Below are 24,781 nucleotides of genomic sequence, written 5' to 3'. Positions count from 1 at the left end.
TGATTATAGAGATACCACTCTTATAAGATTTAATAGGTTTATTAAAAGTAAACTAAGAAACAAAAAAGAATTATGGGGTCATTTTTAACTAGGGGTAATTGCTCTTAGGGGTGTGGTGGGTGGTACCCTTCCCAAAAATAGTTATAAACCTTTCAGGGCCTATGAGAAGCTTCATTGTAAAGGAGAACCATGTTGGTTCAGCGGGTCGTGAAATCTTTTGTTACAACTACAGACAGACTCAGAAACATCTTGTTACTTTTATTGAATGATTACATATATTACATATTCTTGCTTTGGCTGACCAAAGCAGAATAATTCACTTGGTTAAAGTCAAAGTAACAGACAGACATATGGATAAAATGAATTATATAACAGCTAAGCTAGGAACAAATAAATGTAAAATTTAAGCAGCTAGAAGATTGTTTGACTGCCGCCTTAGCAAGGGATTTGTATCCACAAAAACAAATCGTAATTGATATGACAGACACAGCTTTTTTCGTTAATTTGGGCATATTAGAATTGTCCTATCGATTTCAAATTTTCATGGTGATTCCTGTAGTAAATAGGTATGATTTAGAAAGCGTAGCAACTCTAATCGTTACCAGAATGTCCGTAAGTCCATTTTAAATATGTTGATTTCTAACTTTTTATAATGCTACACTACATATGGAAATAACTTTACTTTTTTGCAAACTCGCAATCGATATAGTATTACTTGGATACTCACAGCGGGCTAAAATAACGATAACCCACCCCCATTCTCTCCCCTCGTATGATTGAGAAAAAAAGCTGACCAATAAAGGAAGTCCAAGTTAACAACCTAAATTGATGATTAATTTTCCCCTTGTCATAATATCCACATATATTCTAATATCCATTAAACTTGCTAATTACGTAAAACTACTGAGATGTAAGAATTTCTAAAATTATACAATTTTAAGGCAAAAAAATGTTCACTAATAATCCTTGAAATTATGGAGAATATCTTTGTAGAAAGTTTTAACGTTTTGTGGCACTTTTTATTTAGAATATATTTGGATCAAGGGGGCAATGTAAAAACTTTGTGGATTAGGTCATTTTTATTTTTAAAAAGCTTTTGTATAGAGCTTATATGTATGTAAACATTTATAATTGTGGCAAGATTTAAATGGTTATACTTAATATATGAGATTAATACTTGCAGTTGCACCTCCATTAGGCCTCTAGGGGCACTCTAATGATTTTTGGAGACTTTGGCCCTCCACTTTCAGTTTTAGTTTTCCAAGGAAAAGAGAGGGATTTTTTTCTTGGAAGGGTGGTTGAATCCTCCTCCAACACATTAAAAACCTTTTAGGAACCTATAAAAACTTGGCTCGTTACAGACAGAAAGACGGAGAGAAATACATACAGACTTTCTTTTCATTTTATTTAAGGATATACAATTGCAAACATACATAAATATAAAATATAGAAACTGATGTTCTCATAGAATTTAATTTGCGAGTAAAAACTAAAGTTCTATTTCTGAATAATTAAGAATATGTTTAAATGGGCAAAGTGCATAGACAAAAAAATCCATTAAAGCGAAGCTTAACAAGTCAGACAACAGTTTTAACATTTTTAAAGATACAGACGTATAAACAGAATATACCTCGCATAATTTGTAGAATATGACTCCATATTATGGTTCCAGGACAAACGCAGGAGTCCCAAACGCAGGAGTGTTAAAATATTAATTTAATTAAGTATTTCTATACAGATTAGGTTAGGTTAAGATATGAATGTACAAAAAAGCCCCCCGCAGGGGTTAGGCATTAAAAAAACATAAAAGAAGGTCTAAAATAGGTTATGTTAGGTTAAGTGTCCACTCCTGCGTTTGGGACTCCTGCGTTTGTCATAGGACCCATATAATATCATACTAGTGGCTGCGCCCCTAACATCTAGGGGCTCAATACTTGAAAAAATATGGAAGAGAAAAAAAAGCCTAAAACCATACCTACCCGGAATTTTATAAAAATAAAATAGCCTATAACCATCCCGAGACCTATAAGTAGCTTCACAATTAAGGAGGACCATATCGGTTCAGCGGTTGGCGAGATCCTTCACTACAAACAAAAAAAGCTTACTACTTTATATATTAGGATTATATAGCTTTAGGGATACCATAGCATACTAAAGATTTGGTGGAAAATTTTTATGGAGAGTTATTATACAGAAACCACGCTCACGGCATCGTGGGTGGGGGTCGACTTTTTCCCGTCCCACCTTAGGGGCTTTTAGAGGCTTCTAGGGGCGTAGTTGCTAGTTTTATAAAAACAAAAACTAAAAGGACGGACTAACATCAAATGTAGAAAAGCTTTTTTTTTAAATGGGCAAAATTGTGTACATACACACATAATTAAAGTTGAAACACACGTACAAACAACAAATACAGAAACACAAACACACCCACATATGCTATGCACACGCACAAACAAACACAAACACACATAATTTGAGTGTGGGCACAGAGGCCATAAAACTAATTATGCAAAACTAAAGATAATCTGAAAATCTTACAATTTATCTACATTAGTTATGTTCAGTATTTTAATTTTTTAGAAGTAAATCTACCCTAAAAGTTGCCCATGTCTGTTCTTTTCTTTCCTATAGATAAATTCTTATATCATTGGATATTATAAAATAACTTTTTGATTGGTCAAAATTATTTTCTCTCAATGGCTATTTTCTCCAAACCCGTTCTGATTGGTCAGAATTTCTTAATTTCTCTAGTCTCTCATTGGATAAAACAAACCACAAGAACTTGGTTTGTTTTGATTAAATTTTTCACTTAAGAACACAAAAAAATTTATAATTTCAGTATATATCTAATCGTTTTTAGCTAAAAATATCTTATTTGCCCAAAAAAATTAATGTTGTATAACATAATGAGTGCAAATTTAAAGTTAAAATTTGGCAAAACAATTTTCAAATCCATCAATTTCTAGTTTTTGTTGTTGTTTAGATTTTTATGCAATGCTTTTTCTAATTTTAAAAGAAATCAGTTAATATTTCATTTTAAATCTTTTTTTTTAATTCTCATGCTTATATAACATTAAAATTAAATTAATTTCATTATCAGAATAGCTTTATATAGCGGGTATATTATGTTTCATGTATAGTTATTTTTGGGGTAAATTGGACGCCATTGAGAGGTCCAGTCTCGAACCTTCTACTGCTGCGGTTTTTTTAGGGAAGCTTACCTCATATCCTGCAATGTTAAGAACTGCCTCTGCTGTTTCAGAACTGTCCATGGAAGCAAGTGAATCAACTACCAGCCTTGCTCGTAAACTAGGATCTGCGCTCTCAACAAATGCGTTCGTTGTTGTTTCTCTTGCCTTTATAGTTTTAAAGATAGTAAGATAGTGAGGTAGATACTTAGATAGAGAGATAATTAGATAGATAGTTAGATATATAGTTCCATAGATAGTCAGATATATACATAGTTAGATAGATAGTTAGAAAGCTAAGTAAACAAGTAAAAAACAAATTTACCATTTAATGTTAGTTTGATATTACCAAAGCATTTGATACCATAATTTAGTTAAAAATTTATCTAAATACATTTCCTTGCCATTTATGATTACTAGAGACGTTGGCAATGGTAACTATTGCTGCTATGTTAGGGGCATGACATCAATTGGAAGAGTTTGGGAAATGCAGTGGCTCGTAAACTAGAGCAACTCATTGAAGCCATGCACAGTTAGGACTCTCAGACATGGGTCGTGCAATCAAAAGGTGGTTGTCAAAGGGGTTCATCCCAAAGTGACACCTCGCTGCCGAGAGGTAATTGTAGGTTATTGCCAATTATAACAAAACAGTTGATACCTCAGGCTCTAAAGAATGAATGAGATCTCTGACTCGTTTAGGGGAAAGTTGAGCAATGTGCTGCGCCACTAGATCATCCACTATCTCACGGGAAAGCTCGTTGAAAAATAATAATCCTGTTCGTTTTTTTTCATGATATTAACTTTAAAATTACATGTTTAGTTAAGAAATTGTTACTCATATGAAAGATTGACATATTTCTCCAATAATATCTATAGAAATTTTTCAACGAACTAATTGAGGAATAATTCAAACACCAATTTACCCATCCCTTTATCCCTATAAGTCAGCGACCTTTTTAACAACACGCGTCATTTTAACTTAAAAATTGTATATTTTTGCGAGATTTTCATAAATTTTTAACCAGGATGATTTTTTTAGTAGCACAGCTAATTTGTGAACTAAAAAGCATATCTTTAAGAATCTGCTGGATAAAAACCGTTTAGAAAATATATCAAGTAATGATTTACAGAAATTGCCCAGGGAAACCAGAAATTTTAATTGTTCACTTTTTTGTATTACTAGCGGTACTGACACATGGACATCCTGTTACTTAATGCTAATTATAAAATGATGGCAGTAGGATTAGGATTAGTTTTAAAATTCTTCTTCTTTAAAGGCTAAAATGAATTGTAGAGTAGGTACACTACTAAAGAGGAACCTAGACACATAGAAATGATAAATAATGAGAAAGTTTACTGGTGACAGCCTAAAAATATTTATAACTAACTAGCCACCCATGTACCTTTTATAAACAAACAAACACAAAAAAAGATATCGTGATACTAAAAATTGCATATTTGTTTATATCAATAAAAAAAATTATGTAAAAGGAAAGTATATCCGATTATATAAAGTAGTAAGGTTTTGACTAGAGCTTGAGATCTCAATAACTCCTGAACAGATTGGATTTTGTTTTTTAGGTAAGCTTCACATAGGTCCTGTGATGGTTTAGGCTATTTTTTTCAGATTTAGGCCTTTGGATTGCTTTATGTTATTTTTCTAGACCCTCTTGGTCCCTGTGAAATAAAGCCCCTACATGCTAGGGGCCCATCCACAAGTTCTATAACATGAAGTAGTGACCTTTTTTGTATAAAGCTTAAAATAGGAAATTACTGATCCGAATGGGTTGTACTTATACGATAAGCAATTTTTTAAGATTACACATCTATTTTAAAATATCTATAAACTTGAAGTCGTACTAGACACACCGACAGACAGACGGACAAGTAATCATGGACAAAAAGACATCTGGTTAGTTTGAAATTGATATTGTTTGTGCGAGGCAGGGGATTAAAATAACAACAAGACAAACAAATTTTGTTTACAATGAATACTCTAAAAGGAAAGTCAAGTATTTTGCCTCCAGGTTTTCTGCCAGTCACTTTGCATTTCTGTAAATATTGTATTTATTAATGAAAATTAGGACTTTAGTTGGTGAGTGGTTGGTTGTGGTAGTTAAATCACCAAAATTATATTGTAAAAAATCTTCCAAAATTATATTCTAAATCTCCAAAATCAGAAGAAAATCTTCTGGTAATGACCCTTCTATGAAAGAACCCACATCCGTCTGTAAATTAAAATTTGTGGTCGAAACGTTAGAACAATCAACTTATTATGAATCAAATTTTACTTAAGTCCCTAAAGTTGTTATGTTTAAGAATAACAAAACGTTATTATAAAACATTGGGGACTAGTTTAATAAACAGCCCATTGTCCCCTTTCTCTCTCTCTCTCTCTGCTAACATGGTTGTATCTCATACCTAATACATTTATGAGAACACTGGAGTTGATAACAATCACAGCATACTTCTTTACAGGCGATAAAACAACGACTTTTTTAGTGCACAAGTTTCAGAAAAGACACCTAAATCTTTGTCTTTCCTGCTATACAAAAAAAACTCAAAATTCGCGGCGTGTCCTTTTAAAATTAAAACTTTTGTATGACGTTCAACAAAGTGGACTTCAAAAAGTAATTAGTTTGTGTGATTTAACCAGGAATTTTAGGATTTTAAGATTGTTCATTTAATGAAGTTCTTTCACTTCAAAATAAAGGTTCATCAATTGTGGGGGTGGGGGGAAAGGAAGGACTTTTTTCTGTACACCTTGCCCCTGCGGTATCCTAACCTCTTGGCACCTATACCCCCCTATACCTAATATAACCTAACCTGAAGTCAAAAAAATATTTTGAGATTATAATTTTAAAAAACAAAGTTTTAGGGAAGCCGTCAATTTATTTTCTTCCCATTCAATATCTCTGAAATTGCAGAATTTTCAGGAAAAGCTAAAAATAGTTTTTCACTGCACATTAATTTGTTTATTTACTACAGCTACTCTTCAACTTAATTTGTCCGTCTGTCTGTACTATATGGTAATCAACAATAAACAAATCAATTCACAATTTTTTCGAGAAAAAAATGTAGTGCATATTATTACAGAATTTTGTATTTTGCTATGAAAACAGCAACACTGGTGCTTAAAAATCCCATTTTTTGTTCTTTCGTCTTGATAAACAAAGTGTAAGATTAATGGACTTTTTGGCTGACAGAATTTAGTGTTTTTTGTAAGTCATTTATAAAGTTTAGAAGACTTACAATAGATTTTTTTTTCTTTTTTCCTTTGAGACAAGGAATTGGTACTTGGCAAAAACTTCATATTTCTTTTAACTATTATTATATATTTTTTTTAAATATGCACTGAAAAAAGTATTACATTTAACAAATGTCCTTTTGCCTTTTCAAATTAATAGCAAAAGAATCTTTTTTATTCACTATTAATTGTACTGCGAATAAAATGGAGGATTCTTTACCTATAAAATCTGTGCATATTTTTCCTGCAAATATGATTTCATTCTTGTTTAAAGGAGATTTTAGGGATTGTGTCACACGTTCTATGCATTAAACCAACCATTTAATTGTGCAACCTTTGCTTTGAAGTTCAAACTTTGCATGGTAATGAGTTACTGTTTAAGTGAAATAAATTTCCTCTATGCTAACTTTCTTTTACATGGGTTGTTACTCCCCTCCCCACCAAAAAAAACCGCCAGTAGCAATTTAATCAGCTCTGATCATTTATATGCTTTTGTTTTTCAAAATGCTTCTTCCCTTTTTAAATAGGGAAATTTCCACTCACCGGAAAACAAATGCACAAAACTCCAGAATAGATTTTAACAGGGATAGGAACAAACACTACAGAAGAGATTTCAAAAGGGAGAGCATATAAAAAATGATGTCATACAATACAATAACCAATGTTAGGCAAGTATACATTGTAATGACCTGTAGTAAAATATATACTAGCTTATCATTGGTAACTTGTATTGTATGACGAACCTAGTAAAAGTGTCTAACTTTTTATCTTTGTGACGTAACAAAAATCGAAGGATGAGAGGGGAGGTGGGAAAGGAAACCCCTAAAAAAGAGATGGATTTTTGTTACGTCACAAAGATAAAAAGTTAGACACTATTACTAGGTTCTTTATGACGTCATTTTCTATTGGCACTATAAACTGCTTCACAGGAAGAGAAACATGTAAAACAAAGGAAATTTTAAAACTATAATTTTGCTAGAATCTAAATATAAAATCTGTTATTTTCTTTTATTCATATGAATGTTACAATTTATCTATTTTGCCAGGTCACAAAGTTACAAATATCAAAGTTATTTTAAAAGTAGTAAGAAAATGCAATTTACATTGAAAATAATATTTTTAGTTATTAAGTGAAACTAGTATCCTTTGGAACAAAATATAGGAACAAATATAAATATTGATAAAATGATAAAATATTGTGCACGCACGGACGGTTAAAGTAAGTTATAGAGTAAATGGTCGGAAAAATCTACACAAAAAAAACTGTTAGGTTAGGTTAGATTTAAAATGGATTGCAGGGTTAGGGATCCCCGTTGGAAAGAAACCGCTCCCTAATTGTTTATTGCAAAAATAAAGTTAAGGGGGGGGGGGCAATGCAACTGGCACCAAAACAGCAAAAGAATATTTATAAAAGAACTTGTTCTAATTGTTTTGACTATTACAGAGAAGCAAACTTAAAAGACAAAGACAAAGAAAAGAATTTGAAAAATAAATTTGAAAAATGTGCAAAATTATTGCATTGCCTTTTGTAAGGGTATAGCAGGTATATATTCTAATTTCTAAGGAGCGAATCTACTATAAAAACGGCTTATACGTCAATATATAGAGATGATTGGATATGTAGTGTTAATAGTGGCTTCGCCCTTAGCCCTTCGCTCAAATTTGGTTACACTTAAACAATTTGCTCCAGATTATGAAAATAAGAAAAATATATAAAATAGTTTGTTTTTTTCTCGGGGCCGATTTACCTCCACCAATTTGCCTAGACCAAAAGAAAACTTTTATAAAACTTATAGAAAGTTCGGATAATTTATATGTTAAATCTAATCTTAATATATATCCTATGGATGTAGCCATCCTTGTTTTTGTGTTACCTGGAAAGTAAAAAGATTGTATTCATTAATAGAAATGACAAAGGGTAAAAATGCACGTTGTTACAAACAGTAGAGTGAACAGAGGAAGGGGTGCTCAATTTTGTACATTATAGCTACGTAATTATCAGACATATTATATCTACTACAAACACGTAAATAATGTATCAGCCATGATCACTTTTTCAATTGTAAAACAGAGGAGAAAAGTTATAATTTGTTGGTATTGAAACATTAAAGATCAAATCATGAAAAGTTCCTAGTAGATTTTTCTGAACTTCATTTAGCTGTGGAATGATAAAGTTTGCCAGAGACGCCATATTAGTTCTGTCAGTTATACGCAGTCCGTTTCCGGTACTAGTTTTCCTCCCCTTTGGCGGTTTTAACTCCTCACTTTGCGCTTGTGATGGCTGGCTTCCTAAAAGGTATAATTTGTGTAACAATAAATCCATTAGAATAGTCCTATTGATTTCAAACGTAAAGCACTAGGATTTCTGTATGGGAACGTAAGTACATTCTTTTTTAACATTTTGATATCATAGGTCAGCAGCTGCAGCTACAATCAGCCTCGCAGCTTACATACGCCATGAAATTCAGTCAATTAATTTCAATTTTCTCCTAGCAACATTCAGCTGCAGCTGAGCCCTGTTGTATCATATATACTAAAAATAGCGGATTCACGTTCCTAAAACATCCAGGGCCACTTAAGGAAATTGATAGGAAAAGGGGGCGGCTTAAGTTGGTCCTTTACTTTCAATTCAGGTTTATTAAAGAAACATAAAATTTTACTTACTTATAAAAAGCTTCACTGAAAAAGGAAACAATAAATCTACAACACACAGACGGACATTCTGTTACTTACTAACAAGAATATTATATAACAAAAACATGTTTTACCTGGATTTTGAAGCTGCTCGTCTTCCTGTGCAGAGGAATTATTATTTTCTGGCAAGGAGAACTGGACAGTCTTGGGACTGGGGGACCTCAGCTTGGAGCCTGGCTTCCGCAGGATGGAGGGACTCATTGGAGTTCTGCAATAACAAGGAACAATTGGTCACATAAGACGTACAATATTAATAAAATAACATTGTTAATGATCAGAGAATAGCAAATTATTATAAAGACGAAAAGCTAATCAAATGCAATTTTTGAAAAAAATCACTAGGACTGTATAAACACACAGGACATAAGTGTATTTCTTTTGATTTACTAAAACTGAAGGCTCGATGGACAGGACGACAAGATGGGAGCAAAGAATACCTCGCCCTCGTTAACCCCTTCTATTATCATTCTTTTTACAATAAAGTAGATATGAGGTGGATGGTTATTTCCGGGGCAATTTATTCCAGAGGAAGGATTTGTCACACTCCCTCCTTGCAAAATAGCTTTAAACCTTCCCTAGAGAGTTTCCAAACTGTCTTGAAAATTGTCAAGCCGTTTACATATACCTACATCACAATACAATAAAGAGTAGAATTTTACTTTTTTTCAAAATCTTATCCAAAACTTAAAAGTTATGAAACTGAATTATATTTTGTTTAATTATATCTTTTTGCATTTGCTCAAGGATTAGAACAATTTTTCTAATAAACAAATGAAATATAAAATATAACTAATTATACTTTGGATTAAACATAATTTGTTATTTTTTTAATTTTCATTTTCAAGAAACGGGTTATCCCAAGTGTTTTATTTGTTTTAACTAATAAAAAATTGAAAAATCATATGTGGAAAACGTTAAAGACTTTATTTTTTAATGCATTATAAGTGATACTATTTATAAACTGTCATAATGATTAAGAAAATTTTAAAAATTAGGATACACAAAATTTTTTTTTGATTCTCAGTCTTTCAAATGTCCGTGTACTTAAATCTATTATTTGTTGTGTAGTCTTTTGCAGCTAAAATACCCAAATACTTCAACTTAGTGAGACTAAATTCATTTTAGACATTTGAAATTGTTTGATCATTGCTGTAAATAAAATTAATAGATCATAGAATATGAACTGAACTTTACTTGTCTGAAGCACATTTTGAAAGCTTATATGCAAAAAAAAATAAAAATTATCTAAAAAATAAAAGCAGTAAGCTTTTTATTTTGGGGGGGGGGTAAAAATTTTTTGGGGGGGTGAAATGGCGCGCGAAGCAAATTTTTTTTACCCCCCCCCCCAAAAAAAAAAATGTTTACCCCGGGGGTAAAATTTTCTTGGGGGGGGGGGGGGTAATTACCCCCCCTGAAATCTGTTGGCAATGGTAAATTTAGTTTACCCCCCCCAAAAAAAATATACCCCCGGGGTAAAATTTTTGGGGGGGGTAAACTTGGACGTCTATGGCAGTAAGTACTAAAATAAGTTTGATTGTTTAAAACGACTAAATAAGATTGATTTTTTGCTAAATTGTATCTAAATTTTTCAGCAGTTTTTTTAACACATTAAAATTTGTTAGCTTGTTAGGCCAGACCTAGGGTTAGATTTGTAAGTACAGTCAAATATTTGAGGGTGGTTGTGACCCCCCCGGCCCCCTCCCTCACCCCCAGTTTATTTACTAATAATCCTTAGTTCTAATATATTAGAGATGGTTAAAAATGTTATCACAGGAATGTGTCGATTATCCTTTTTAGTCAACAGATGACATTATACGAAGTTTTAACTACATAGAACTATTCCTTAATAACTATTTTTTATAGGCATATTTCCTCGTTATCATTGAATCCCTAAAAATAGGCAAGTTAGATTAGGCTATGTTGATTAAGCTTATATAATTAAAGCCACGTTAGGGTAAAGCTTCCAAGAAAAAAAACTTACTACCTAAATATTTCAAAACATATAAAAAAAATGGAACATATCCACATATCCTTATTATAAAAATGTATCGCATATAAAACTACTGTGTACGCCTGTGTCGCTAAAGACCTAAAATTACAGCGTGACGGAATAGTTAAACACTAAGAAGCTTGTTGAAAAATTGAACACAGTAATAGTGTCTGACTGATTATGACGTAACAAAAAAATTAGCCAATGAGAGGCCACTATAAATTTTACCATTGGTCAATAACGGCCTCTCATTGGCTAATTTTTTTTTGTTACGTCATAATCAGTCAGACACTATTACTGTGTTCGAAAAATTTAATGGGAAATATTTCTCTTGTGCAAGCATAGCTTTTCTTTATTTAGAATAATATATCATTGTGGGCAAATAGTTTTGATTTTAATCATTTTATAGCTCATAGGCATAAAGAATAGATTTTTTTTCTAAAGCTTAAACTATTGTTCTCCTATTTAGGTAAGCTTCACAAAAGTTATAGGATAGCTTCTTCGATCTGTTTCATATTTAGGTTTAATTCTTGGTATGGTTTACTACCCTATTTGTCTGCCCATTTTTTCCTCTTTGAATACAGAGCCAGTAGATGTTAGGGGACCAGCCACTAGCATGACATAATATTAACGACAAAATAATATATCATTTAAAATGATATTTATTAACAATCAGAAAATTATTTGGTAGGTTCTTTTTATCTATTTTTGAATTAAAACCTAATCTATGACTTTTATAATTTTAAATTTTGTATCAATTTTAATAGCGCAGTTAACCTATATTTTTTTTAATGAATGTTAACGGTTGAATGGATGTTATCGTCCTTGTTTCTTTTTAATTTATACAGGATAAATTTAGATAAGGCGTAAAAGTGTTTATGAACATTTCTAAAAAGCGTGACTCTTCTATGAGTAAGGTTGGTACGTTGTATGTCGAGCAATTTTATTCAACTAGCGAAAATTCAAAATTGAGAACTCAATCGGTTGAGTAATTTTCATTATCATAAAAAAAACCTTACTTCTTTATATTGGAAATGTCCTAATTTTTTCTTATCATAGTAAGCTTAGATATTTTGGATGTTGTCATCCTGGTTATGTGATAAATTAACTATTTTATTTCAAAAATATTCAAAGCTGGGTCATTCTGTAGGTTGTTGTAAAATTACCAACATATAACGTTTATTTCGCTATTTTATAACCAGGGCATATGAGTTAAAGTTGAATTTTCCTTCTTTTTAAAAAAAATCTTATAGCCATACCTTGGTAAATTATCAGGCTCAACGATAGTTGGTGTCGGTTGTGAATTGATTTGTGGCGGTACAATTTGGATTACAGAATTTCTCTTGGGGGGCTGGGTGCTTTGTACGGGCTGTACGATGGCTGTTTGTACGTTGTTTGGTTGCACACTTTGAATTGGTCTTGTGCTAGTCGTTGGTGTTGTATTGATTGATTGCTGTACGTTTTGTGTTGTTGGTACTGCCTGTACATTGCGGACGGGTTGAACATTTGATGTCTGTACGTTTTGAGATGTTGGTACTACTAGTACATTGTGGACGGGTTGATCATTTAATGATTGTACATTATGTACTGAAGTTTTCTGTACATTTTGTTCAAGTTGAACTTTTTCTGATCCACTAAATTTACGTTGCATAACATCATTAACTACAGCAGTGTTATTGGGCCCATTAGTATTTTTATCCTTTTCTGTAGTTTCTGTTTTTAGAGAATTTACATTTTGCGCTGAATCTTGCCTTTCTTTTTCCTCAAGATCATTAGTTAAAATTGTCACATTAGTTTTGGCGTTTGTAGTAATTTCGTTGGCGGATTTTTCACAAATATTTGCAGATTTTTCGGGTTGACTCGCGGATTTTTCAACGTAAATTGTGGATTTTTCCGGTTGATGTTTTACAGGAGTTGTGGGTTCGGTTATTTTTGTGAATGGTGATGCTTCCTGCGGCTTTGAAAATGATCTTTTTCTCGCCTGAAGTTCAGCTAAAAATGGCAAAGGAACGCCTGGCTTCATAGGTGACATAACAGTTTCATATTTAGGGCTATTATCTCTGTCATTATTAGATGTAGTTTTATCTTCTGTAATTTTAAGAGTAGTAGGCCTAGGATCCTCTTTCTTTTTTACCTCAGGTGGACTTTCACTAATCTCAGTTGGTTTAGATTTTCTATTGAATAGATACTGGTGAATTTTATCGTATTTTTCTTGATTTTCAACAGCACTGTAAGTTTTTCTCCTAAAATAAATAATTTTGTATCAAACATTATTTTAAAGTCAAAATGATTATAATAGCCTAAATATCTTTTAAAAATAAGCCCAACCTTTTGTCTGGGACAAATTTATTCGATATGACTAAACAACTGATTTCTAATTTCTAGGGAAGCTATTATAAAAAGAAGTATGTTTTTGCCTGTAACTTAAGATTTCGACAAATACTTAACCGATTGAGTTCTCCATAAGCTTCACATGGGTTCCGGGATTGTTTTAGGCTATTTAAATGCTAGTTTTAACCCAATTGTAGTGAATTTACGCTATTTTTATGCTTTCCTTTTTATTCAAATAGCTCCCAGATGCTAGGGGCACAATTCTATTACATTTATATTAGGAATGTAGGTAGAAAAGTAGGTATTTATTTTAATATTCCATCAACTAACAAATCAGCTGCAATTTACCTTAAGCTAGGAGTGCTATGGTGGAACTGTATCTTTGGAATATCTGGTGCAGGTTCTGATTGTTGTCGTGTGTAGTAATGTTCTTGTCCGTGAGGCCTGGGGGAGGACATACACATTTTTATAGATATACATTTACTACGCTGTAAAAAATTTTCATTGTAAGCGAAGCTTTTCTATATTTAGGATATGTCGATCTGTTTGTACCAAAGGATCTCCTAAACGCTGAACTGATATGGTTCTCTTTTACATAATAGCATCGAATAGGTCCTGGGAAGGTTTCTAACATTTTTTTTTTTGGGGGGGGGGGGTGGTACCACAACTTGTCAAAGAGAAATCGTCCCTTAAAAAATTACCTCTCCTAAAATATATTTTTTTTTCCTTTTTTCTTTTTAAAACTAAAATTTAAAATGGGATGGAACTTTACCCCCCTCAAGTAGTCAATTTTTTTAGTCTGTTCTTGATTGTATTGAGCCAATAAATAATAGGGACAAAGCCCCTAGCTCTTATATAATAGCCTATAGCTGGATCAAATTGTAATTTTTTTTGTAAAAATTTAACAACCCTCCCCCACCCCCTGAGGAAAATATACCCTTCCTTCCCTACAAAAGAAGTTTGAAACTCCTGATAATTTTGTTTTATTGTCATAATTAAAACGTGTATTTTCCTAGAGTATGGGTCTCCTGCGGGACTTAACTGTACTCGTTTTCTTATATCTGGAACCTAATAATTAAAAAAAATCATTCTATCGATCAAAATACGTAGCGTACTCTTTTGAGATTCGATTTGCTTTGATAAAAACTAGCGGCTTTTCCCCTAGCCTCTAGGGGCTATGCCCCATGAGTTATTTTTTAAAAAAAATTTAAATAAAAAAAAAATTTGGTGCTGCCAATTTATGTGAAGTAGATTCCCCAGAAAACTATTTTTTTGGGGGGGAGGGAATTTTCATTTTTTTTTGGGGGGGGGGTATCCCCCCCCCAAAAAAAATAGCTTAAAACCACCACAGGACCAATAGGTAAATACCCTAAAGAGTAGAATCCGATCGGTTCAGTGGTTACCGAGATCGAACCCAGTAAAAGTGTCTGACTATGACGTCAGAAAAAATTAATAATTAACCAATGAGAGACCGCTATATATTTCACCATTGGTCAATTACAGTGAATACTGGCTTCTCATTGGTTAATTGTTATTTTTTTCTGACGTCATAGTTCGACACTTTTACGAGGTTCCCGAGATCTTAAGGGACGGATGGACGGACGGACAGACAGACGGATAGACATCAAGCTACTTTGTATTTAAATACGCTGAAACCTATCGAATTAAATTATTAAATTTTTCGCGTATTTATCTAGACTTCATAAACGATATAGGAGTCAATTTGGGTTTTTTATAACAGACATTTTTTTACCCTAAAATTTTATAAAAAATTGAATAGATTTGTATAAAAATAGACCCATAGCAACTTGATACGTATATTTAAATCTATTAAAGGAATAGTCAATATTTCTTTCCTAATATTTATATCACACAATGTATATTAGAAAGAAAATTCGTTAAGGTATTATTTAGCTATATATACGATCATGTAATCAATCAATTATAAAATATACCTACTATTAAAAAAGTTTATTATTATGGTAATGTATTCCTTAATATCAAGATAGGTACGCCTTATGTTGCGATAGATATAATTCCTAATACCCAATATTTCTGAATCACAGAGTATCATTGATACATATATTTTTAATTTTGCTGTTTTCAGCATATTTTTGGTTTTGAAAATTCTAAGCTTTTTACATTTGTGGTGGCTACGTCTGTACGTCAGTCTTTAACTGGTATATTAATTAATCCTATCCAAATCAGGATTTGCATGCAGATTCCTGTAACAATGAGGTCTAATTGTAAAAGCGGCGCAACTACATAATAAGATCATTTTAAAACCAATGTATGAGACCAACATAAAAAAATTGTCAATACAATTTAATTTTGAAAAGGGTATTCCTGGAACAGTTAGGCACAGTGTTATAAACTTATCTAAAAGACTTTCAATCTAATATTCTTTATGTTCGTTTGTCTTTCTGTCTCATTTATTGAGCTTCGCTTTCGTTGATGTTTGAATGCTTGTTTAATCTATCTATTTCTAGTGTGAAACTAATATGATTAAATGCCCTGTTGTCATTACAATGTAACAAAAATAGTTGTCGAGAAGGTAAAGGGTACGAATTTCATATCTAATCGCCTAATAACTTCAGACGGCTGTTACTGCATCTTAGCTATATTAGACGAATGAAAAACTGTAATTTTTGCGACATCTCTGTAATTAACATTTAAACAAAAAAAATCATAATAATAACTGTTAATCAATTTACGTACAGGATGGGGGTAAGGATGGAAGGGGAAGTTAATAACCCCCTTATATTTTAGATTGAGGGTGCCTTCCTTCCCCATTTCACCTATTCAAGCTGTACACTCCCTAGCAAAATTTTAGGCTAGCGATTGGTTGCCTGTATCTATTTTAATGAAAGAAAAACTTAATTTACCTATTGAAAATATCATATCTAGTGATTTATTGACAGAATCTGCTAAACTAAGAAAAATTAGTTTCTTCAATGCACAATTTTGCTTTATTCAATGAAAAAAAAATCTTCATATTTGTAAAGATTTGCTAGTTTTTAGAAGCATACACTGTACTTTAATTTTAATAGGTATTAGCAAGGGGCAAGTATTCAGCAATCTTAATTAGTTGATCATGTGGCTTAGAAAATTTTATTTAACAACAATTTGAATGGTTTATATATAACAATATTGAATTTAAAGTGGAATAATAACAATATGACTTATTATTACATTAGCGGCTGCGCCCCTAACATCTAGGGGCTCTGTATTTCAAGAGCTAAGAAATGGGAAAAAATGGCCTATAACCATCCCAAGACATAAATCCGGAAATAATATAGCCTAAAACCATCCTGGGACATATTTGAAGACTCCTTGAAAAGAAGAACTAAATCAGTTCAGCGGTTAGTGAGATCCTTCGTTACAAAGAAAAAAAAGGTTATTACTTTATATAATAGGATGATAAATTCACTGAGCCTCTTCAGTCTTGTAGTTTAGCTGGATGTTAAATTACATTCTGTTAATATAGTTACAAACAGGGAGGGGACATTCAATTTAAATTACAAAGTTCCACAAAGTGTTATCAACACGTTCTCTCATTCATTGGTTTACAAATTTTAAAATACCGATTAGTTGGTTCAAACTAGAAGTGCAAAAACTTTTTTGACTAATAATTTCAATCTAAAGAGGTGTTTATTCCCTAAAATTGTATATTATTTAAAGCATTTCATAGAAAAAAATCAGAATGATTGAGAAAAAAATTTCTTCATCCCAAAACTTTAGGCTACCTCAAGAAGTATTAAACAAAATTGAAAATTGAGACTTCCACATTTTCTTAAGGTTAAGTGCGAACAAATTTAAATTGTTGAATGCGTGTTCCTATCCCTATAAATGACGCAATATTTAGATGAAAGTGAAAGAAATATTTTTATTTTTAAACTTTTTGGATATTTTCTAGAAGCAAATATATTATACATGTCTTATTTGTTAGTATTTAATATCTTGACGATTGGGTACACTACATTTTTGTTGTGAAAAGTAAAAAAATCTTGATTTTTCAAATTTTCAAAGTTTTTTTTTTTTTTTGGGGGGGGGGGTAAAACAACAACAAAAAAATGAATTGGTACTCAAAACTATTAGGTGGAATTTAATTTTTTTTTTTTTGGGGGGGGGGTGGGGTAATACATAATAATTTTCAAAATTGTACATTGTGTGTTTGGTATTACATATAGAGGTATCAATTTAACTAGCCCCCAGAGTGCTGTTATATACAACTTTGGGGAACGATATAAATTACAGTCAAATATTCCTCCCCCATTGAGAAAAAATATAAAAAAATATGTTCATTTATGTAACTGAATGTTTGTGTGTCGGCTGAACCGTCTACATGTCTACATCTATTAATGTTATTTTCGGAGAAACCGTTATTGAAAACAAACTACAGAATCAGTTGATATATGTACTTTATTAAAAGTTTTGATAAGTATTTTGTATAATTTAGGCGAATTCGAATTTTTTTTTAAATATAACTTATTTAATTATATTTTTACTCAACTCTAAATGAAATCTTTGTCAGCATGTTTGTTTTTAATGCACCTTGAAATCAAAGTTGTAAAGGAACTTCTTTGTCATTTAAAGAATTTATAAATTGCGCATTTTTAACAGTTTTTTTATAGCTATACTTTAAGCCCAAATTTGAAGGCGCAGTTTATGAATATCTAATTTTTTCATATTTTATTTGCGGTATTCTATATTAATAACTAGTAACTAGTTAATAATTAGTAACTGAAATGATCTGTACATTATGTTTAATTCAAATACCATACATTGTATAAACAAGGATGACAACATCCATAAGTAGCGAAGCTTAAAAATTATTAATGTAAATCGGAAAAAAATTACTTTAGAACAGTTTCATACAGTAAATCACCATGAAGGGAAATCACCAACCTTTAAAATCACGCAACCTTAAAAAACGAAAGTTTAAAAATCTAGGAATCGATCTAGCACCGCAATTAATAGACAAATCTTAATGAAACTTGATAGAAATATGTAGAGCATGAGCATATTCAATCCCTGATAATTTCAGCCATCAATCCTGAATATGAATGGAAAAAATCACGAAAACCTAAAAATCTAAGAATCGATCCAGTCCTCTATATTGAAAAGAAGTTGAGAGCACCGTGATTACATGAAGATCTAGGATTTGATCTAGCACCCCAAATAACAGACAGACGGACAAAACAATGTATAGAATAGGTGAAGATATGTCATAGGAATCTTCACTAAAAAAGCAGCTGTTTATCTTTAACAAGAACCAAGAAAATCACGTTTCCCCCACTTCGTGACGGACAGACGAACGGACGGACATTGTGATTTATAGAGTAGCTTCGCTACTAAAAAATATATTATCAAAAGTTGAAAACAAATTATTTTTTTTTCCCCTTCTTTCCTTGGGGTAGCGCTAACCCTCCATTTTGATTTTACAAACATTTATTATTCAACAGAACTTTATAATGGTTATCAACTAAGAATATCTTAAAATAAAGTATCACAAAATGTTTGACCATCAGAAAATTTAAGACAAAATAATTCCTTTTAATAAATGCAATCTAACAGTGCATTCTTTAAGAATGCATGACTTTAAGTTAAAAAGAATTTATGGAATTTTAGTGTTGAAAATAACAGAACTTTATTTTCTAATATTTTGGAAGATAATAATCTTGTGTGTGTGTGTGTGTGTGTTTGTTTCCAGTAAAGCTTCGAAATAGATCCGCTGGCTTAGAACCAGTTTCAGACATACTGAACAATCATGTATAGCATCCAATTACAAATAATTTTCCTAAAATATTAAAAAAAAACCATAACAATAACTAGAGTTATGTTTGCCCGGGCCTTTGGTTTTAATTTTTAATTCTAATATCTGCTAAACGCTGTCTATAATACGATGCTATAAATAATTATCTAATGAAGTTGTGTGAAGCTAGAAATTAATTATTTATAAGAAAGTTGTGGTCTTATTTTATCATGAAATGACAAACTTACAAAGACAGTGACAAACATATTCAAGGTATAGAGAAGCTGCGATGCAAAGAATGAAATTATAAACTCACTTTTGTAACCATACTAGGGGTTGTTTCTCTATTTCCTCGGTACATCCTGGCGGAATCTAAACATTATAGAACATTATACATTTAAAAACAAGAGGGAGAGAAGAGGCAATTAGAGTGGGCTCATCAAAAATTTAAAATTAGAGGTGCATTTTGAGAATTCTAGTTGCTTGATAATCATAGTTTATCATTTCCTTCAAGTTGTTACACTTTATTTATAACGCTTTTGTATGGAGTTTTAAATTAATGGTAGTTTCCATCAAATGTTTAGAACTCGAGCTGGCTAGTTACCTGTTGGAGAGCAAGAAGAGCAGGGACTAGAACTCGAGCTGGGTATTTACCTGTTGGTGAGCAAGGAGATCAGGGACTAGAACTCGAGCTGGGTATTTACCTGTTGGTGAGCAAGGAGAGCAGGGACTAGAACTCGAGCTGGGTAGTTACCTGTTGGAGAGCAAGGAGAGCAGGGACTAGAACTCGAGCTGGGTATTTACCTGTTGGTGAGCAAGGAGATCAGGGACTAGAACTCGAGCTGGGTATTTACCTGTTGGTGAGCAAGGAGAGCAGGGACTAGAACTCGAGCTGGGTAGTTACCTGTTGGAGAGCAAGGAGAGCAGGGACTAGAACTCGAGCTGGGTATTTACCTGTTGGTGAGCAAGGAGAGCAGGGACTAGAACTTGAGCTGGTCCATGGAGGATTCAGCGGATCCTGGATTTTAAGCTGATCCCAATTTCTATCAATGTCCTAATAATATAAAATATATATATATCAAATTAAACATAAGATGGAGGAAGAAATTGATTAATCTACGTCCTTTTTTCTCCCAAGTAATTGAAAACTAAAATGATTAAGCATGCAAGTAAAGAACGTTAGAGAAAAGATTAAATTTATCTACAACATTTTATTCTCTCTGATTTTTATCACCTCCCAAAAGAGGAATTGTTCAGTAAGAATTGTGAGGGGGGGGGGTGATATGTCTTACTCACTCTGCACAAAATAGTAAATTCAAACAGTACACTACTTTTGTATAGAAAGATTGAAAGAGTGTAAAGAATTAGTCAGTCATCAGTGAGGGAATAGGTCCCATATCGAATGCTTAAAGCGTCTTCAAATAAATATCTTACCAAAGTTAGGTTATGAACAGGTTTGAAGGGATCAACAGGACCAGAGCTGGCTGGGGATTGAACAAATGGGGAGGGGGAATGTGATGGGGGAGAATCTCCTGGTATCTAAATAAAATATAATATTAGAAACTATGGGAATCATGGGCGTGGTCTATTGCCTTCCCCCCCCCCCCTCACCCACAAACTGAGCACACTGATTTTTTTATAGTTAGGGGGATAAAGTAAACCAAAAAACAGCCACGTGACGTCACAAAAAATGAGGGATTATCCAACTCTTTTTTAGGGGTTTTCTTTCCTCTCATCTCCCTCATTTGTATGACGTCACATGGCTGATTTTTGAGTGACTTTCTCCCCCTACATTTAGGGGAAAGCAAAATTTGGAAAAATGTTCAAATAATCCCCCCACCCCACCAACCCTAGACAATCAAATTTATGTCGGCTAAATTTACTTATTATCAACGAACATTAAAATAACTATTTTTGCAATAAACTACAGAGAAAAAAATTGTGTTCGATAACTTTTTCAACATATATTCTTTCTGACTGCCAAGTGGCATGGGTCAGAACTCTATACAATCTTGTGTAACTTGGCCTTATTATATGAAAAAAAACGTATTTGAGATGATCCTTTATAAATGCCTGTAATTAGCAAATATAATTCACTACTAATTTTGATACAAATGGGTCAACTCACCCTTGGAAGTATATTAACTCTGCACGCCCTCAGCTGCTTGGCTAAAATTAACTCCTCTTTTCTCTCCTTAAAGAATGCATATTTTATCATTATAGCTACTTCATACAATTAAGTAATATCCGTGAGTACAAGTGAGTTCTCAAAGTCTACAAATATCTGAATATTAAAAAAAAGGGTTATGCTATTTATCAGCTTCTCTCTTTGCTCTCCATTGCTCATAAAATCAGGAAAAAATATAAAGCATAAAACCAATGCTATGTTGAAGTCAAGCTGCATAAAATTAGTCTCATTTGCTAGCATTAAACTTTGGGTACTTAAACTTGATTAAAACTAGCAGTTTCAATCTTTTTAATCAATTATTTTAATCTATAGAAGGTTTAATTTAGTTCATCATCAATTTATCGTCTATTGTCTTATCCCTCAAGATCACTGATAAATAACTGAATGTCAACGTAGGTTTGGCAGGTTTAATCAATAAATCGCAAAATACAATAATTTCACAACTCTACCCGTAATTTTGATATCATAAAGAAAGAGTTTGTTGTCTGTTTGGATGTTACTTAACATAATATCCCAGTGAACGTTAGAGTATCGCGTCCCATTGCAAGCGGATGATGCTCTGGCATCACTAGATGATCACTTGAAATCGAATGAGAAACCCGCAACAACGAGGTAATTAACTATGCAAATTTCGTGCATAGACGTACAGAGCCTGTATAAATAAAAGTTTCGGTGAATAAAGTTCACAAATAAACCTTACTGTATCGATTTCGGGATGTGGTGCCATTTCTACTTTCTGAAACAATAGGTAACAAATATAAAAAGACTGTAGAATGTAATGATGTACAATTGAATGTGCAGGATACATGTGGACGCCTTACTTCTGGTTTTTCTGTTGGATAGGAGGCTGCAGTCTGGCTATCAGAACCTCATTATTTCTTTTCAGTATGATGGAAATAGAATAAAACAATGTACTGGTGTTGAAAAGAGACTATCTAAAGATCCATACTATTGAGCTGTGTGTTTTGTCTTGGATAGTCTCTTTTCAATACCATTGCCGTATATTATTCCATTTAAAAAAGACTATATATAAAATCCCTTAAGTAGACCAATAGCACAATAGTGTAGGAACAATACGATCACATTATTAGTTAAAAAGTGTCCACTTCTTTGTGTATTTTTTTCCAATTCATTCATTTAATAAGTCAGCTTTAAATCATTAAAATAAAGGTTTGTTTGAGAAGTTATATCGTTAAAAAAAAAGTCATCGTTCGTATAATATGTGGTATTAGATCAAGTGGTTCTTATTTAAATTTAAATTGTAATTGTTAATTTAGCTATCCAGATTTTTTTTTTATAAATTTTACAGAAATCAGCGAGTAATGATTCAAATTCGATATATATATCAAACCTAGCTTCGTCTTTATATTCACGTATTACGTAATAGCTTTGTATTTTGACCCTTTATTATTGTATTAATTTTTATTTAACGTAATTCTTACTCATTTATGATTATTATTTTATTGATTTTAAATTTTTAAAAATTATATAATTTTTCACTAAAATTTGTATGTAAAAACATTTCAGTATTTAATAATTCACTATTATCGTTTGGCAAGACAAGCGTGTTAAACTTGTAGCTGTGCAGGTCATACTAAAAATTCTACACTAAAACACACACATACACTAAAAAGTTCACAGATAAACCCCAACAAATCAGACACCCGAACACAAAAAGACAAACGCGTTTACAAAAAGAACATACACATATTTACATGCAAACTAACAAGGATGACAAAATCTATAAAAGTATGCTAAAAAAAACAGACGGAAGGACAAACGGACATTGACAATAGTCATATTAGAACTTGATAATCAGAATATGAAAATTCAAGTCTAAACAAAGTATGTAAATTTGATGAAAAATTGCTTGAATAAAGGAGAATGTTTAAGAACATAATTAACTTTATTGTCCTATGAATCATAATTCCAATATTCAAATGAATAGATCATTATATCATATAAATTTTTTGTAAAGCAGTTTTAAAAACCACTGTGTTAAAAGACCGTACGGACTTTCTGGTAAATTTATAGAGTTGCTATGCTTTCTAAATCTTACCTAACTGTTACAGAAATCAATATGCAAAATTTTGAATTCATGGGACAATTCTAACATGCCTAAATTAACGATATGAGCTATCCGTTACGGACAGACGAACGGACTGGCCTGTTAAACAGACACATACCTAGAAATTGAAACAGACTAAAATACAACACACACACACGTTTACTCATGAAATTCCTACACACACATAGACACTAGATCTTTTCATGAAAATACCCTTTCTCGAATTTCATTCTTCTGCTAACCTAAAAAGTTACTTTAGGGGCCTAGAAATACATGTACAAAATTTCAGCTCTTTATCTCTACTGGCGACCTAGCGCCAGGCATGTAAAATATCAACAGATAACGGCAGCACGGCGGTTTTAGTAATATCTCAGTAATGTGCAGGTTTTAAGCTCTTCTGCATATTTCAATTTAAACACATAAAGCCCAAGATATTATATCCAAAAAATCTTTTGTCAAAGTCTACTCTACACCTAGCGCCAGTCAGTTTTCTAAAATCATGCATTTTATACCTGTGAGAAATGAAATCGCCAGCGCTAGGTGTAGAGGAGACTTTGACAAAAGATTTTTGGGATATCATATCTTAGGCCTTATGTGTTTAAGTTGAAATATGCAGAACACCTAAATTCACCTTCCAAGCCATTCTCTAAGCATTTTAAATTTTTTTTATGAAATAACGGGTTTTTAAAACTGCCTTTTGAAAAGGCCTAAAAAATATCTTTTTTTGTCCCTTTTTTCACTGTTTATAGTTACAACTTATTAAGATATTATTCTCAGTTAAAAAAAAATTGGCGCTTCCAGTACCAAAACCGGCAAAAACAGTCAGTTAAACTTCTGTACCCCTACTTAACCCCCTAACAGACCCCCCCTCTATCTCAGCTCCTGTTACAGATAGAGACGTAAAACTTTTTTCTGGTGGTTCATGTAATTAGAGAAAATTACTTTTTCTAGTCATAGCAGTCAGACCGCTCCTTATCCACTTTTTTTGGCCAGCCGCTAAATATTAAAACTGCTGTAGAGCAGCCAATTTTAAAGACAAGAAAACCAAATTTTATGACGAACTATTATTTTTTATAACAAAAAATACCTTTTCTGACCATCGCCGAAAAACGAAAAATAACGGAAACTGCCAAAATTGGCGGTGAAACGGCCGTTGGCAGCGCTAAATAATATTTTATCTGTTTATAGTTACAACTTTTTAAGATATTATTCTCAGTTAATATTTTTTTATGTTAATAGTTACAACTTATTAAGATATTATTCTCAGTTAAAAAAAAATTGGCACTTCCAGCACCAAAACCGACAAAAACAGGCAGTTAA

The 24,781-nt window shown here is 32.2% G+C and overlaps 1 protein-coding gene across 2 annotated transcripts in view; it reads right to left on the bottom strand.

Annotated features, from left to right (window-relative positions):
• The window catches only part of LOC145328530 (uncharacterized), a 32,850-nt gene extending 10,720 nt beyond the window's left edge, over nucleotides 1-22,130 (bottom strand). The window contains exons 1-12 of one of the 2 annotated variants that reach the window (XM_080172242.1): nucleotides 22,094-22,130; nucleotides 21,334-21,399; nucleotides 20,640-20,744; nucleotides 20,160-20,259; nucleotides 19,522-19,577; nucleotides 14,465-14,518; nucleotides 13,799-13,896; nucleotides 12,379-13,362; nucleotides 9,204-9,337; nucleotides 8,568-8,724; nucleotides 3,847-3,964; nucleotides 3,222-3,356 (exon numbers count right to left, since the gene is read on the bottom strand). In XM_080172242.1, coding sequence (XP_080028368.1) covers nucleotides 3,222-3,356; nucleotides 3,847-3,964; nucleotides 8,568-8,724; nucleotides 9,204-9,337; nucleotides 12,379-13,362; nucleotides 13,799-13,896; nucleotides 14,465-14,518; nucleotides 19,522-19,577; nucleotides 20,160-20,259; nucleotides 20,640-20,744; nucleotides 21,334-21,399; nucleotides 22,094-22,120 — 2,034 coding nt within the window. In that variant the 5' untranslated portion in view covers nucleotides 22,121-22,130. Of the gene's footprint in view, nucleotides 1-3,221; nucleotides 3,357-3,846; nucleotides 3,965-8,567; nucleotides 8,725-9,203; nucleotides 9,338-12,378; nucleotides 13,363-13,798; nucleotides 13,897-14,464; nucleotides 14,519-19,521; nucleotides 19,578-19,859; nucleotides 19,900-20,159; nucleotides 20,260-20,639; nucleotides 20,745-21,333; nucleotides 21,400-22,093 lie in introns of those variants that run through there. The other variant, XM_080172244.1, reaches the window with a different exon arrangement.
• Between the last annotated feature and the right edge of the window lie 2,651 nt (nucleotides 22,131-24,781).

This window comes from Acartia tonsa, chromosome 9, assembly GCF_053477335.1.
Source record: "Acartia tonsa isolate MP-2025a chromosome 9, ASM5347733v1, whole genome shotgun sequence".
Lineage (NCBI taxonomy): Eukaryota > Metazoa > Arthropoda > Copepoda > Calanoida > Acartiidae > Acartia > Acartia tonsa.
The sequence above is the reverse complement of the archived record's forward strand: the minus strand, read 5'-3'. Positions and strand labels throughout refer to the sequence as shown.